The sequence below is a fragment of the Porites lutea genome, chromosome 5 (assembly GCF_958299795.1).
Source record: "Porites lutea chromosome 5, jaPorLute2.1, whole genome shotgun sequence".
NCBI classification, from domain to species: Eukaryota; Metazoa; Cnidaria; class Anthozoa; order Scleractinia; family Poritidae; genus Porites; species Porites lutea.
The window spans coordinates 36,150,327-36,162,860 of record NC_133205.1 but is presented as its reverse complement, the minus strand read 5'-3'; the positions used below and the strand labels follow the sequence as shown (position 1 = coordinate 36,162,860).

The following is a 12,534-nucleotide window of genomic DNA, read 5'->3' as shown; positions in this document are numbered from 1 at the left end:
AATTTATTAAGAGGGGCCCACTGGGGTCAACTATTGTTTTATTCTCGGATATTGATTATTTCACAAAAAGATGGGTGAAATAAGGCATTAACGCTTTTTAATATGATGTAGCCATAGAAATGAAGTTTAAAGCATTAGAAACCACTATTTAGTATGAATCCTAAAGTCGGAAGTCCATTCAATGCAATCCAGATGGTAAACCCTCCCCTCCCTCCTAAGAATAGTAATGTTTCAAACAAAACATGGCGGAAAATTCAACCCTCCAACCCTCAAGAGTTGAACAACAAAAATGCTTTATTTTCAAAAGGTGCACGTTGTAACAAAGTGGGAAAAAATCCAGTTTGGTATGTAGCAAATTCATCTAATTTGCTGATTATGGCGAAAGCCTCGAGTTCGAACGAATTCGAAGGGCAGATTTTACGGTCTACGAAATACACATGGAAACTTGGACGTTGTGTGGGACGTGGAACGTGTAGTGTGGTTGTTGAGGTTGTTGGATCGTTTGTTTCTAGCACCATGCACAGGAGACCTCAGGACATTAAAGCAGCCGTTAAAATTTTCAAACAAGCACAACGTTTTGAAGCTGCTGGTGTTAACGAAATAGAAATTCTAGAGTACTTGCGTCGTCGAGGAGAATTAACCAAGTGCAAATGTCGTCATATAGGTGAGATTACTAATGAAGATAGTAAAAATGTCTCGTGCTTTGCAAAATTTGCATTAGTTCCCCTTTTCTCTTAATTTTCTCAGCTGATTGGGGGTGGGGTTGGGGATGGTTGGCATGGGGGGTTTGCAGGACGGTCAAGGGAAGGGATAATAGATGACGTCATAATGCACGAAATATGACATCATTTGTGCAAAAAACATGCGAAAAAGATGTTGTTGGAATTGTAACATTTGTACCTGATTGGTTTACTTCCCACCAATCACAATATTACTTATATTACAATGGCATACTGGGGTTTCTGAGGAAATGTTTGATGTTAAACGTTAAATAGCTCAAACAATGCAAAGTATTTGAAATTTCATTGACAGAAAGTTGCATCTACAAGAAATTGCAAACTTCGGCGATTATCCGGGAGACTTCAGACTCTAATCTGGAGACCGGGAGAAACTGTTCAAAATCGGGAGTCTCCTGGATTATCCGGGAGAGTTGACAGCACTGGGTCTGGGGGGAGAGGGAGAAGAAATGCTTGCTTTCATGTCTCAGTAATTTAAATTTCTGCATCTAAAAAGTCAGTGCAAAATGCTGATCGGTGTTTATTACATTTGGCATCTTGGCTACAAGATAGAAATGCATGGAGTAAACAGAGATTCCATTTGCGAAGGCTGCAAAGAAGTTTTGGGATTTTTGGTAATGTATGCTTTAATAGACCATTTTACAGTTATGGGCTTAGTATCCTAGCCTTTGAGGAATGTGAGGCTCAGGTTGACCTTGCTTTGACACAAACCTCTTTTCTTTTCTGATGGAAATTATGCTTAAAAAATACTAGTTTGCATAAGAACAACATGATTTACATGATAAAGCAGGAAGGGTTGTATCAAAACAAGGTCAACTCCAGCCTCGTTTTCACCTGTAACTGTAAAATGGGCTATTTAAGACCCAAAGAAACTTAACTGCCATTGTTTAAGTCTAAGATACCTCAGCTTCTACACTGCTAGATGATAAACTGCTTCTCTTAATCAGTTACAATATATTTACCTTATACACAGGACTGTCACCAAGATTTCAAGGTGGCAGCTGTGTGCAGTAAATAGTTGTTGAGAAATTGAACAGATAAGAATTTCTCTGGCTCTATTTTCTACTTTTTTTCTTACAAAAGTAGCTCGAGGTTGTGTGAGTTGTAGCCACGGGGGAAAATCCTCAGCCATCAGTCCTTCTTGACAACCCTGATCATACGCATTTATTGAATTCTGTCCCACTGCCATTTGTCATGCTCCAAGTGAGTCTAACGCACATGGATAAAACTGCAATGACTCATACCAGCCCATGTTTGTGGACCATGCCTGCCTGTGGGGGAAGAATTTGATCTGTTGTAATCTTAACTGACACATTTGCAAAAATATATTATAAAGCAAAGTCAAGTCAAGCCTTGGTGACCCAGTTTAAAATTTGGAAAATAAAACACTAATAAAAGATAAGTTGGAGGTTGGAATGTGCTTGGAAATCTTTCAGATGTCTTCATGCAGTTATGATCAGGTCTTTTACAAAAAATCTTGGCACTTACCCTCATGATAAAAAGCTTGTCCCTATAACTAAAAAATGAGTTGGCATGTATAAGATCACAATGGATGAATTTTTGTTCAGATGAAAACTCATGCACTTAGGTGTCAAGTTCATGTGGAACCACCCTAACCAAATTAAGATCCTAGATGCCCAACTGTTCAAAAATTTGAATGCCAAAATCAAGGTCAAATTTTAAGCTGGTACAATTGAAATTTGACTGGTACGGTGTGAACCCTATTACTGTCAAATTTTTTGTCCTTTAAGGGCATGGTTGCATGGATGCATGGTAACTCAGCTGGGAGTCACTATTTGTGATTTGCTAAAGTACGGTAGCAATAGGGCCATCTATACGAGGAAAAATAAGACGCGTCTTACATAAGATGTGAACTGTACGATTTATACGAGCATGTCTTATCTAAGATGAGAACAGCTCGTGTAAATGGTTCACGTCTTATTTCTGTTCTTGACTTGTTTTCATGTGAATGTTGCCCATAGCAACGGCAATCCAACGTGGCCCACCAAAAATTAATGCATGTGTACTATGCGTTCGCGTCTTATGTAAGATGCGAAGGTCATTAATTTTATACGAAGTTTTTCTCGAATTAGCTAAGACGTGTCTTATCTAAGAACAGGTGTTAAGGGCTGTTCTAAAATAAGACGCGCCTTAGCTAAGTCGCGTCTTATTTTAGACGAAATGTGCCGTTTATACGGAAAGTTTGCGTCTTATTTAAGGCGCGTCCTATGTAAGACGCGTCTTATTTTTCCTTGTATAAATGGCCCTAATCTGTGCATGGCCAGATGTTGTTGTCAATTCATCTTTGTTATTGTAATTTTTTTATTTTTCTCTACTTTTCAGCATGGTTGATAGATTACTTCTCATACAAAGGTGTGATGCACTTGGTATTTGACAGGCTTGATTGCAACCTTCATCACATCTTACTGAAGAACTCAAACAAAGGTCTTCCTCTTTACATTGTCAAGGAATGTGCAAGGCATATTTTAGAAGCCCTGAGATTTTTAGCTGCAAATATGGTTATTCATGGTGATGTCAAGATGTCCAATATTATGTGGAATGCAAACAGAGGACTTTTTCAACTTGTAGACTTTGCTCTGAGCTTTGTAAAGGAAAATCAAGTAAGATAGATTACTTAGTATCATCTTTTCAAATTTAGGGGTTTACATCATTTTAATATCAGTAATATACTTCATAAAAGTTGTTTCTAAAAAGATTATTGTTATAGCTGTTATATTATTATTATTATTATTATTATTATTATTATTATTATTATTATTATTATTATCAAAAGTATGAGTAATTATAAGTTTAAATTATGCTGTTAACTGTCGCTTATAAGCCCTTGGCTTGTAGATCTTTGTTTGGGTTTTTAGGAGGGGCTTATATCTAAGGGGGATTATAACCAATGTCCAATCTCTAATGTTCATCAAGAGTCAACTAAACAGAGTAAGGAAATGCAGGGACCAAATCTAGGTGTTTGTTTTAGCGAGGTGTCTGTCTTATAGAGGTGTCCGTTCAGAGAGAGTTGAATATGTATTTTTTGATCTCAAATGCAATTAAAAAAATAAACAAAATATAAATAAAGCAACATATGATAATGATGTTAAGTGGAAGCACATCTATAAAATGGTCCTTTGTCTACCATTCTGGACTGAATTGGAATTTGCGATTTGTCATATTCCCAGTTGAACAAGTTTTTGAAAGACCTTATCCACACATGCCATCATGTTAGACCTTCAAAGTTTTCAGAGGTAATTAACACTCAATACAGAATCTATGAGGCATCAGTAATGAGTTTTTTGTTTGAAAAAAGTTATACAGTAGTAATGTTTAAATCAGAAAATAAGCCGCAAATTTCAATCTTTAGCCTTACCAGCCACTTCAGAGTGCTGGTTATCAGAGCCCTGAGGCTGGAATGTGGAATAGAATGATTATAGAAGGCACTGCTGACAGAAGCAATTCAGTGAGTATATGCTTACATTTATTCAAAACAGTTTGAAATCATAATATGAATATGGCACTGTCTAATCAGGAGGAACATATATGAACAAAAGAAAACCCATTTAAACCCTTTTATAGTGAATGGCTTGACGTCACTTATGAGTGATTAACACATTTACCCCAAAGAATTTTGCTGAAAAACATGCTTTGAAGTTATTCAAGCCATTTTCTGGTCACTGTCTGTCTTTAAAGAGTTAGAACTTACCACAAAGCCATTTAAAACCTAGTGGCCTTCTGATCCAGATTCAAAATATTAGCTTGCGAAGTTTAGGCTTCATTTTGGTGGAAAAAGCTTTTGGGAAATCTTAATAGGATCTTAGGATTAGATGAATGGAAAGGTAGGTGGGTAGTGGTTGGCCTCCTTTACTGAATCGTGCTCATTCTGGTATGGTTTGAAAGATCTCTGCCCCCTGCACAAGTTAGCTGACAAAGTTGTCCTTGACTCTTAAAACTGATGAAGTCACAAGCGGTAGGAGAGACATGGATCCCCATGCACACAATGAGCTTATGGACGGTTCAGGGGTGAATGGGTCAAACAGTATTTTAGAATTTGATAATTTTCAAGAATTTTAAATTATATGGTTGTTTATCACTAACAGTAGCCGTGTGCCATTGCACTGCATTTCATTTTTGCTAGGGATGCTGCTGTGCCAGTGATATGTGGAGTTTCGCCTTTGTGCTGTGGTACATGTACACAGGGACCCCAGCATGCAGATATGAAACAGACAACCCAGTCTGTGACAACTGTTTAAAGGCAGAGGTACATTGAAACCATTCCCCTTTCAGCAGTTTTTTTTTACTTTCTTTGTTTAGACAAGGAAAAACAAAATTTGCAGTACTGAAAAGGTATTTTATCTGCATGAATGATTACACCAAAAGATTTTGGGCACAGCCTCAAAAAACACTTCATACCAAACATATAGTACCATGTGCAAGAACTACTGAAACGTTTTCATTTAATTTGTCACACCATCAGAGACTCAATTTAGGTTTCTGAGAAACTGCCCACCTACCCCTCCCTAACCCAACATTTTGCTCAAAGTAAGTAAGAAGTAAGTGTTAATGTTAGCCTAGGAGAGGGGTAGGTGGGCAGTTTCCCATTAACCTAAATTGGTCCATTAGAACTACTTGAGGGGGAGTGAATTTTTTTTTCTTAAGAGGTTAATGGTAAGAGCACTGCACTGATTCCTTAGAGGTCATGTGTTCAAATCCCGTTCAAGGCAGAAATTTTTCAGGCTTTCTTTTCACAGCGGCTTAATTTGCATACACTTTTAGTCTTAAACTTAAAATGATAAAAAATTTGCTCAGAGGGCGATGTTAGAAGATTACTGCGACCTGATTGGCTCACTTTTGTTTTGTTTCTCTGATGTAGGAAATTCTTTGCCTTCATTTCAAACAAATTAATACTCAAATACCGAATGATGGAAGGAAGATCACGGCTGAACAACATGAGTTATTTCATGATTTAATCATGAAGTGAGTAAGTATCATATTAAAATATATTATAAAGACAAACTGAAGTTCTTAAAAGTCCACCTGCTGGTAGTCCTAGTCAAAACAAAGAATATTATTTTCTAACTTTTTTATGAACTGAGAAACCTCCCTCTTGCAAGTCCGTATTGTGTACTGTTTGCATGAAACTGTTTGTTTTTTGCTGTTTGTATAAAACCTGTAAATTACTACTATTATTTGTATGACAGTTGTACTTGCAGTAACAGATTATATTTCCATTTACGTTTTCATACCTCCTCCTGAAAGGACAGCAAGTCTTCTCCACTCTATCCAGTCATTTGTCGGCATTATTAAAAAATAAATACATCATCCCACGAGATGTCTAGGGCCTTCAGGTCATCTCTCATTGCGGCTCTCCAGGTTTTTTTTTGGTCTACCCCTTTTACCCAAGCACGTTTTGGTTGACGATACCCTCAGTTCAGAAAGGGGGAATCGTGGATCTTATTTCTTCCCCTAAGTTCACATGTCTAATGCGCAATACAGCTTCATTATAAAAAAGAACAGTAATAAACAAACGAATGAATACAGCTAGCCCAGAATAAAAATTCAGTGGCAAGTCCAGAGACTCCTCATCGGTGATTGACAGGTTACCCCAACCATGAGTAATGGTAGAATTCCACTGTCGCGTATTTTTTTAAATTTTACGCGCGTAAATAAAATAGAAGCAATGTATAAATGGCCGCGCGTAAAAGTAAAAGTTGAACGAGGTTCAACTTTAACGTGTACGCGTGGCCTTTCATACATTGCCTCTTTACGCAGTTTGATTTCCACTGACGCTTTTTTTGCTACGCACGTTAACGCACGTAAATTTTAATCACGTAAATAAAATAGAGGCAAGATAAAAGCCGGAGTGCTGAGCTTAAACGAGAAGTTGAGCGAGGTTCAACTTTTACGCTTACGAGCGACCTTTCATGCATTGCCTCCATTTTATTTGCGAACGTAAATTTTATGCACGTACGCACGAAAAAATTACGCGACACTGGAAATCAACCCTAAGACTTGAGACTGGAGGTCTCCAAAGCTACGAGCAAACGGATGCAATAACTCCCAACAGTGTTGGGACCTGCAGTGCATTATGGGAAGGATACAACCCATGAGAACATGTGTAATGCGCGTGCGTGGCCTTAATAACGTTCAGGAACAACTGTACAAACGGATCCAACATTTTCCCGCTACGCTTCGGCGATCACGGAACAAAAGAAATGTTGCGGGTTGTTGGCCAACAATGTTGCGTGTCTTTTTTCACGGGGCTTAAAATTGCGCTACATTTAAAACATCAGCAATCCTTTTATAGTATTCAGAAAAAGTAACAAATGACTAATTTGTTTTCTTTATTAGGATGATAAAATGTAAACCAGAGGAAAGGATAACGTCTTCTAATGCTCTGCAACATCTGTTTCTAGAGCCGTCTGCTGAGTTGCTTATTCCTAGTTTGGCAGATATGATGCTTCTTCCGACCACCACCCTGCTAATGGACAACGTCTATTTACAACATGGTGAAGAACTTTTCTTTTTCTCACACAGTTAAACCCTGTTAATACGAACACTGAGCAAAATGTTGGCTTAAGGGAGGCGTAGGTGGGCAGTTCCCAGAAACGTATAATGATCCGAAATACGTTTCTGGGAAACAGCCCACCTACGCCTCCCCTAAGCCAACATTAACGCTTACTTCTCACTTAGGGCAAAATGTTGGCGTAGGGGAGGGGTAGGTGCAGGGCAGTTTCCCAGAAACGTATAATAATCCATATTTTCTCTAAATCAAACCCGCTTAATACGGACACCCATCAGTAGAAACACTTTCTATGACCCCCTCAGTGTCCTTATTAACATGGTTTGCCTGTATTTGTTAGCTTGCGAAAGTGGCGTCATCAGAATAGGTTTATAGTGCCTTTCGGTGGCGGAGTCTCTTGCAAAGCAACGAGGGAATTGAATTTGTTTCGTCGTCCACATTCCTTCAGTCAGTGCAAGTTTTTTCTTTTTGTTTTTTTGACCAGTTTTGCCGCTCAGAGAAGATATGGTTGTTTTGTATTTAAAAAAAGGTTAATTTTTTTCTAATCAAGCACGGGAAACTTGCTTTCGAAAATATCACTGTCTGGCAGTTACTCAGAAAACTTTCAAATGTAAAACCCCCTCTCTTAACACTAACATTAATCGCCTTAATCTATTACGTCTTACTTTTTGTATAGCGGACTCTCTGAAGGACGTTGAGGAAATGTGTGCAAGGTTTGGTGTTATTCGACAAGTCACAAGAGGTTCGGATGGAAAGGTAATTATGAATAAAATAAGACAAACAACCTCTGAAGATTTATAACATAGCGAGTTGCAAATGTCCGAAACAAATAGTTTGAGTTGAACGTAAGCGACAGTTTAATAGCCCCATCTGGCAGGAAGTGGAAGTTTTCAGGTCGGTGTAATTCTTCATACGCTATTCGAAGAAATGTTTTACCCAAATTTATAGAGCTTTGTATGGACAGGGGCGCCAACGTGATGGCTGGAAACCACTTGCCATCTGTCTGTTACCGAGTTTTCCTTCGAAAGCGTGAATTCATCCCTCGGCGAATTCATAAACATAAAAATAATGTTTTTCCTATTACAAGGACTGTTCAGACTGTTCAGATAGTTCTTTATTTTTTAATATTCTGTTGACGTCATGCGAAAACCAGGGACTCACCATTTTCACATAAACCATAACGCACCTTTTTACCTCCCAAAAATTTTCATCACCATTGTTTTCGACTTCTCTTGGGACGACTGTAATACCTAGGAGAAACTGAAAACCACGATTGTGTAAAATTTTGGGGTCAAACAAGGTGCATTACGGTATATGATAAATAACCAATAAAACAAGCGATCGAGTCTTCAAAACAGTCTCTTGGTGCTATTGGACGCGCAACCACAGAATAGCCAATAGGCTAAAATTAGGTCTGTTCGTCCTCAGGTATTGATCCAATACTTTGACGCAGATGAATGCTCGCGGGCTCATAGTGCTCTTACTGGGTGGATATACAATGACAGAACAGTCATTACGTGCTTTTATCTTTCTGGAAAATCTAGCATTCACGAGATTTTTACACCGGTTGAGCCCACACAGCAGAAAATCCATGACAACGGACGTCCCAATACCCTTGGGAAAAGAAGTGTTGATTCAGAAAGTGAGTCTTCTGAGAAAGATAATGTCAAATGTATGAAAAATAGTAACGAAAATCTTGATATTGACCTGAAAGTAAAAACTTCTTTTTGAGAATCATTTCTTTTATTTGGTATCAATTGTACTTAGCACTTGGGTCTCACAATTCCTGCTTGAATTACTGAGTTAGGAGTAACGAGCAGTGAATATGTTCCGCTCTCGCTGATCGCAGAACTTTATCTCTCGTTAAGTGGAACCCCGCCATATGGCCACCTTGTTATGATGGTCACTTGGAATTGGCCATATATTTTTAACCTGGGGTGTGACTACCATATAACATGGGGGGCCTTGAACTTTTAGCCTGCGTCGCAGTCGGATCGGAGACATAATCTAAGCCCGGTTGGTAACAGATGGACTTAACCAGAAGTTTACGAGGCGGAGTTGGGGAATTTTCGAGCCACACAAATTTTTGTATTATCGTTTTTCTTGTATGAATTTTTTTAGGACGTAGCATGAATATTTTTAGGGTTAATTGGCGTGCATGCATTTTTTCATTTAATTTTCCCTTGCGCGAATATTTTGTTTGTACTTCGTCCATCACTGTCGGGAGTTTAGCCAGTTTTTAACATAATCGCGTTTTGACTCATTTCCAATTTGTTCGACCCTAACAGCTACACAATGTTGCGTTGACGAGAGAGCGAGAGAGAGCATAAAACGCTGACGGTCAGCTTTTACCTCCCCTTTCCCCATCAGTATTCCGTTTTACCGGCACGACGTTCTCGTCGCCGGCGCTGTCCGTAGTTTTAAACTCTCTAACAGCGCCTCTTGTCGACGCCTTTTGGACTGGCGTTGAAATTAATCATATAAAGCTGGGCTTTTACTGTAATCCGTACCATGCAGTGTATCGTCGTATAAAGTAAATTAAAAAAGTTTATTGGAGGCCGCCGTATGATGAAGGATTAAGCATTGTTTAATTACTTAATCCTGCATTGACTGAATTTCACATACTAGCCCGAGACATTCTAATTTGTGAGGGGAATTAATGAGGACTTTAATTTCCTAAAGTACGGACAGAACTGGAAATAGATGAGTGGACTCGCCACAGACCCACCGATTACGATTTTCTAGACAGTTGTCGCGGTTGCTACTTGAATTGCAAACAAATTTAAGCGATGCGTGACAAAAGATTTTGTCAATGAGGTGTTAATTGAGAAGTGATTACCTCCCAGGAGGTGGGGTAATACGAGGTCTTATTTACCAGCTGGCAAATTCAGAAACATTCCTTAAAAATTTGTGATACCTTAACTCAAAGTGATTACTTATACGAGTGAGTCACGTAAACCAAAGTTTAAGTTGCAAAGTTGCAAACAAATAAAACTGCACCGGCGAAGTTTTGGAGCTTGCGGATAATTAATTTTGATTGATTACTCCTAGTAATTTGGTTAGGTTTATCCAAATTTTTCCCCGATGATAAGTAAAATTTGTAGCATCCCTTCTGAACCTAGTTTTTGCATCCAATAGACCCCGTACGAACCAGGGGTGCATGCTATGCACTCAATAAATTTGTTTAAACGCACACTTGTAGTCGTTTGCCAGTTTTGGCGAGAGGGAGTTTAACCATGTTAACCATGATTTATTTAAACCAAAGTTATGTAGTATTTTGATTACCATCCAACATAGCTGAAGAACGGAATTATAGACCATAAATTAAATGTTTTTGTCTTTAAATAATGACTTTAGGGATCAAAATAGTATCCGGCGAAAATTAGCTTTTTCTTTTTTCTCCTTTTGTTACACTTTTATGCATTTACTTTCGTGAACTTTGTTAAATTAAATAATCTGAAGAAGGCAGACAGGTTGATTGATCTTGTCTAAAGTGAACAATAAAGTTTGAAAGGCTTGTTGTAGATGCCAAAGACGGAATTTGGCAATATTGGATAGCTCTGTATGTGACATACACATGCAAGATTACACAACTTTAAGGTATTTGAAGGAATGTGAAAACAGCACCGACAGTTTGACGGTAAATCTCCTGACCAGTTAAGAATAAATGGATCGAATTAAATGACTGTCATTTTCACCATACGTTTTACTTACAATGTACACGATTGTTTTCTTTTTTGCTTGTTTATTTAGATCCGAGGTTCAAGGTAAACTTACTATTTTCCGGCGTCACACTTGACTCGCTTTTTTCAACTGCTTTTTTTTCCCATAACGAGACTAAATCAATCTTGATCTTTTTTCTCCGCTGTGGGTATTTACTTTTGTGTGTATCTGAAAGGCATAAAACCCTTTTTACAAACTAATTCTCTATTAGTATGTCATTTTGTGATAGACAGTAGTATTCAAACTTAACGCTTGATTCCATATATAAAAAACGATATTGGATGCCGATCAGTTATCCTTTCTTACTAAATATTTCATCAATTCCCAACTCCCTTTCTGGATCGTCTTTGTCCACTACTTGAAAAGGCTTTCTAGGTCTCCGTACGTATCTAGCTTTCTTTGCCTCTTGTAATAGATCTTGCAAAGGAGGGAGGAGGTACACTGTTCTTGGTAGACCGTCCGGTGGGACGTGCATATAAGGCGTTATATCAGAGTCTTCATTGTCATCGTCGATAAATTGATTTGGTGGTTGAGAAAGCCTATTTTGAATCCTGTCTTTAACAGCATCAAGGCTGAGATTTACCAAAAGAGAGTCAGCTTTTGGAGCCCCTCGTGGCGAGGCAGGTCGAAGTCTCTCGGTTTCACCGCTTGTATCTGTTACAGAAACAGATATCGGTTGCTCAGTTGCTTGACCCGATGACGTCGTAGCCTCAAGGCTCAGTTTTCTCCTCGATGGCCGTCGCTTTGCAGTTTCTTTATTGAGCTTCGATGAAAAACGCGAAGAGTTAGCCTGGGCTTCTCTAATTGCGAACTCGGTATTTGTCCTTGAGGTTAGGTCTGGAGGAACCCGCGAAGGTAAAACAGATGTACTGTTCATGGAGGGTAACGTTGGTAACGATAAACTTTTTCGTCGTGTACGTGAAATGTCCGAATTTTGTGCCTCTGGAACCTTTCCTTTGTTGCTGTCCGTATTGGCATTGGTTGACAAGTCCGTCATTTTGCCTTTTCGCAGGTTTTTCCCAGATTCCATTCTCCTAAACTTTTTTCCCCTCCTTGCTGTATCATTTCTGGCTTTACTCGCCATTTTTTCACCGAATTGATCTAAAGTTCCCGAAGAATTCGCGATGTCTTTCAACTCGTGTTTGATTCGCCTCATTTCGTAATTCATGGAGTTTAAATTGGCTGTCTGATGTTCCTCTATGTTTCCCTTGTGAAGTTGTAAGCGATTGTGCGCGCGTTTGTTCAGATCACGAGCCATACTTGCATTGTAATCAAGCTGCTGGGCAGACAAAATGATATTGTTGCTGCGTCGTGGAACCCTATCAGCCATCACGAGTAGAATTAATCGGTAACTGTCTGTCAAAATGACTTGCCGAGCAAGCACTCTCGCGGCTTTCAACCTCAATCGCCCTTTTAGTACGGTTGTCACCCAAAGAAACAAAGACTGGGACGTCTTGACAAGTCGTTGAAAATCACTGTAGTGTTTAATTAATCGCTTGCATAGCAATTTGCTAGTCGATACATCAAAGACTGAAAAGGAAGAATGTT

At 38.8% G+C, this 12,534-nt stretch overlaps 2 protein-coding genes across 2 annotated transcripts; one reads left to right on the top strand and one right to left on the bottom strand.

Annotated features, from left to right (window-relative positions):
- Window positions 1-244: 244 nt before the first annotated feature.
- Window positions 245-8,994, top strand: LOC140938317 (serine/threonine-protein kinase Kist-like). Its single transcript, XM_073387813.1, has 8 exons — window positions 245-664; window positions 3,081-3,358; window positions 4,108-4,203; window positions 4,879-5,001; window positions 5,614-5,717; window positions 7,092-7,249; window positions 7,940-8,019; window positions 8,692-8,994. Exons 1-8 carry the CDS (start codon window positions 376-378, stop codon window positions 8,992-8,994), a joined length of 1,431 nt encoding a protein of 476 aa, XP_073243914.1. The 5' UTR covers window positions 245-375.
- A 1,674-nt stretch (window positions 8,995-10,668) lies between these two features.
- LOC140938821 (uncharacterized) lies at window positions 10,669-12,497 on the bottom strand. Its single transcript, XM_073388351.1, has one exon. The coding sequence runs from the start codon at window positions 12,314-12,316 to the stop codon at window positions 11,279-11,281; it is 1,038 nt and encodes a 345-aa protein (XP_073244452.1). The 5' UTR covers window positions 12,317-12,497; the 3' UTR covers window positions 10,669-11,278.
- Window positions 12,498-12,534: the final 37 nt, after the last annotated feature.

Coding starts and splice junctions, on each gene's coding strand:
- LOC140938317 (XM_073387813.1), top strand. CDS start 376: ATGGCGAAAGCCTCGAGTTCGAACGAATTCGAAGGGCAGATTTTACGG. Junction 4,204..4,878: donor CTGCTGACAGAAGCAATTCA/GTGAGTATATGC, acceptor CATTTTTGCTAG/GGATGCTGCTGTGCCAGTGA. Junction 8,020..8,691: donor CAAGAGGTTCGGATGGAAAG/GTAATTATGAAT, acceptor GTTCGTCCTCAG/GTATTGATCCAATACTTTGA.
- LOC140938821 (XM_073388351.1), bottom strand. CDS start 12,316: ATGGCTGATAGGGTTCCACGACGCAGCAACAATATCATTTTGTCTGCC.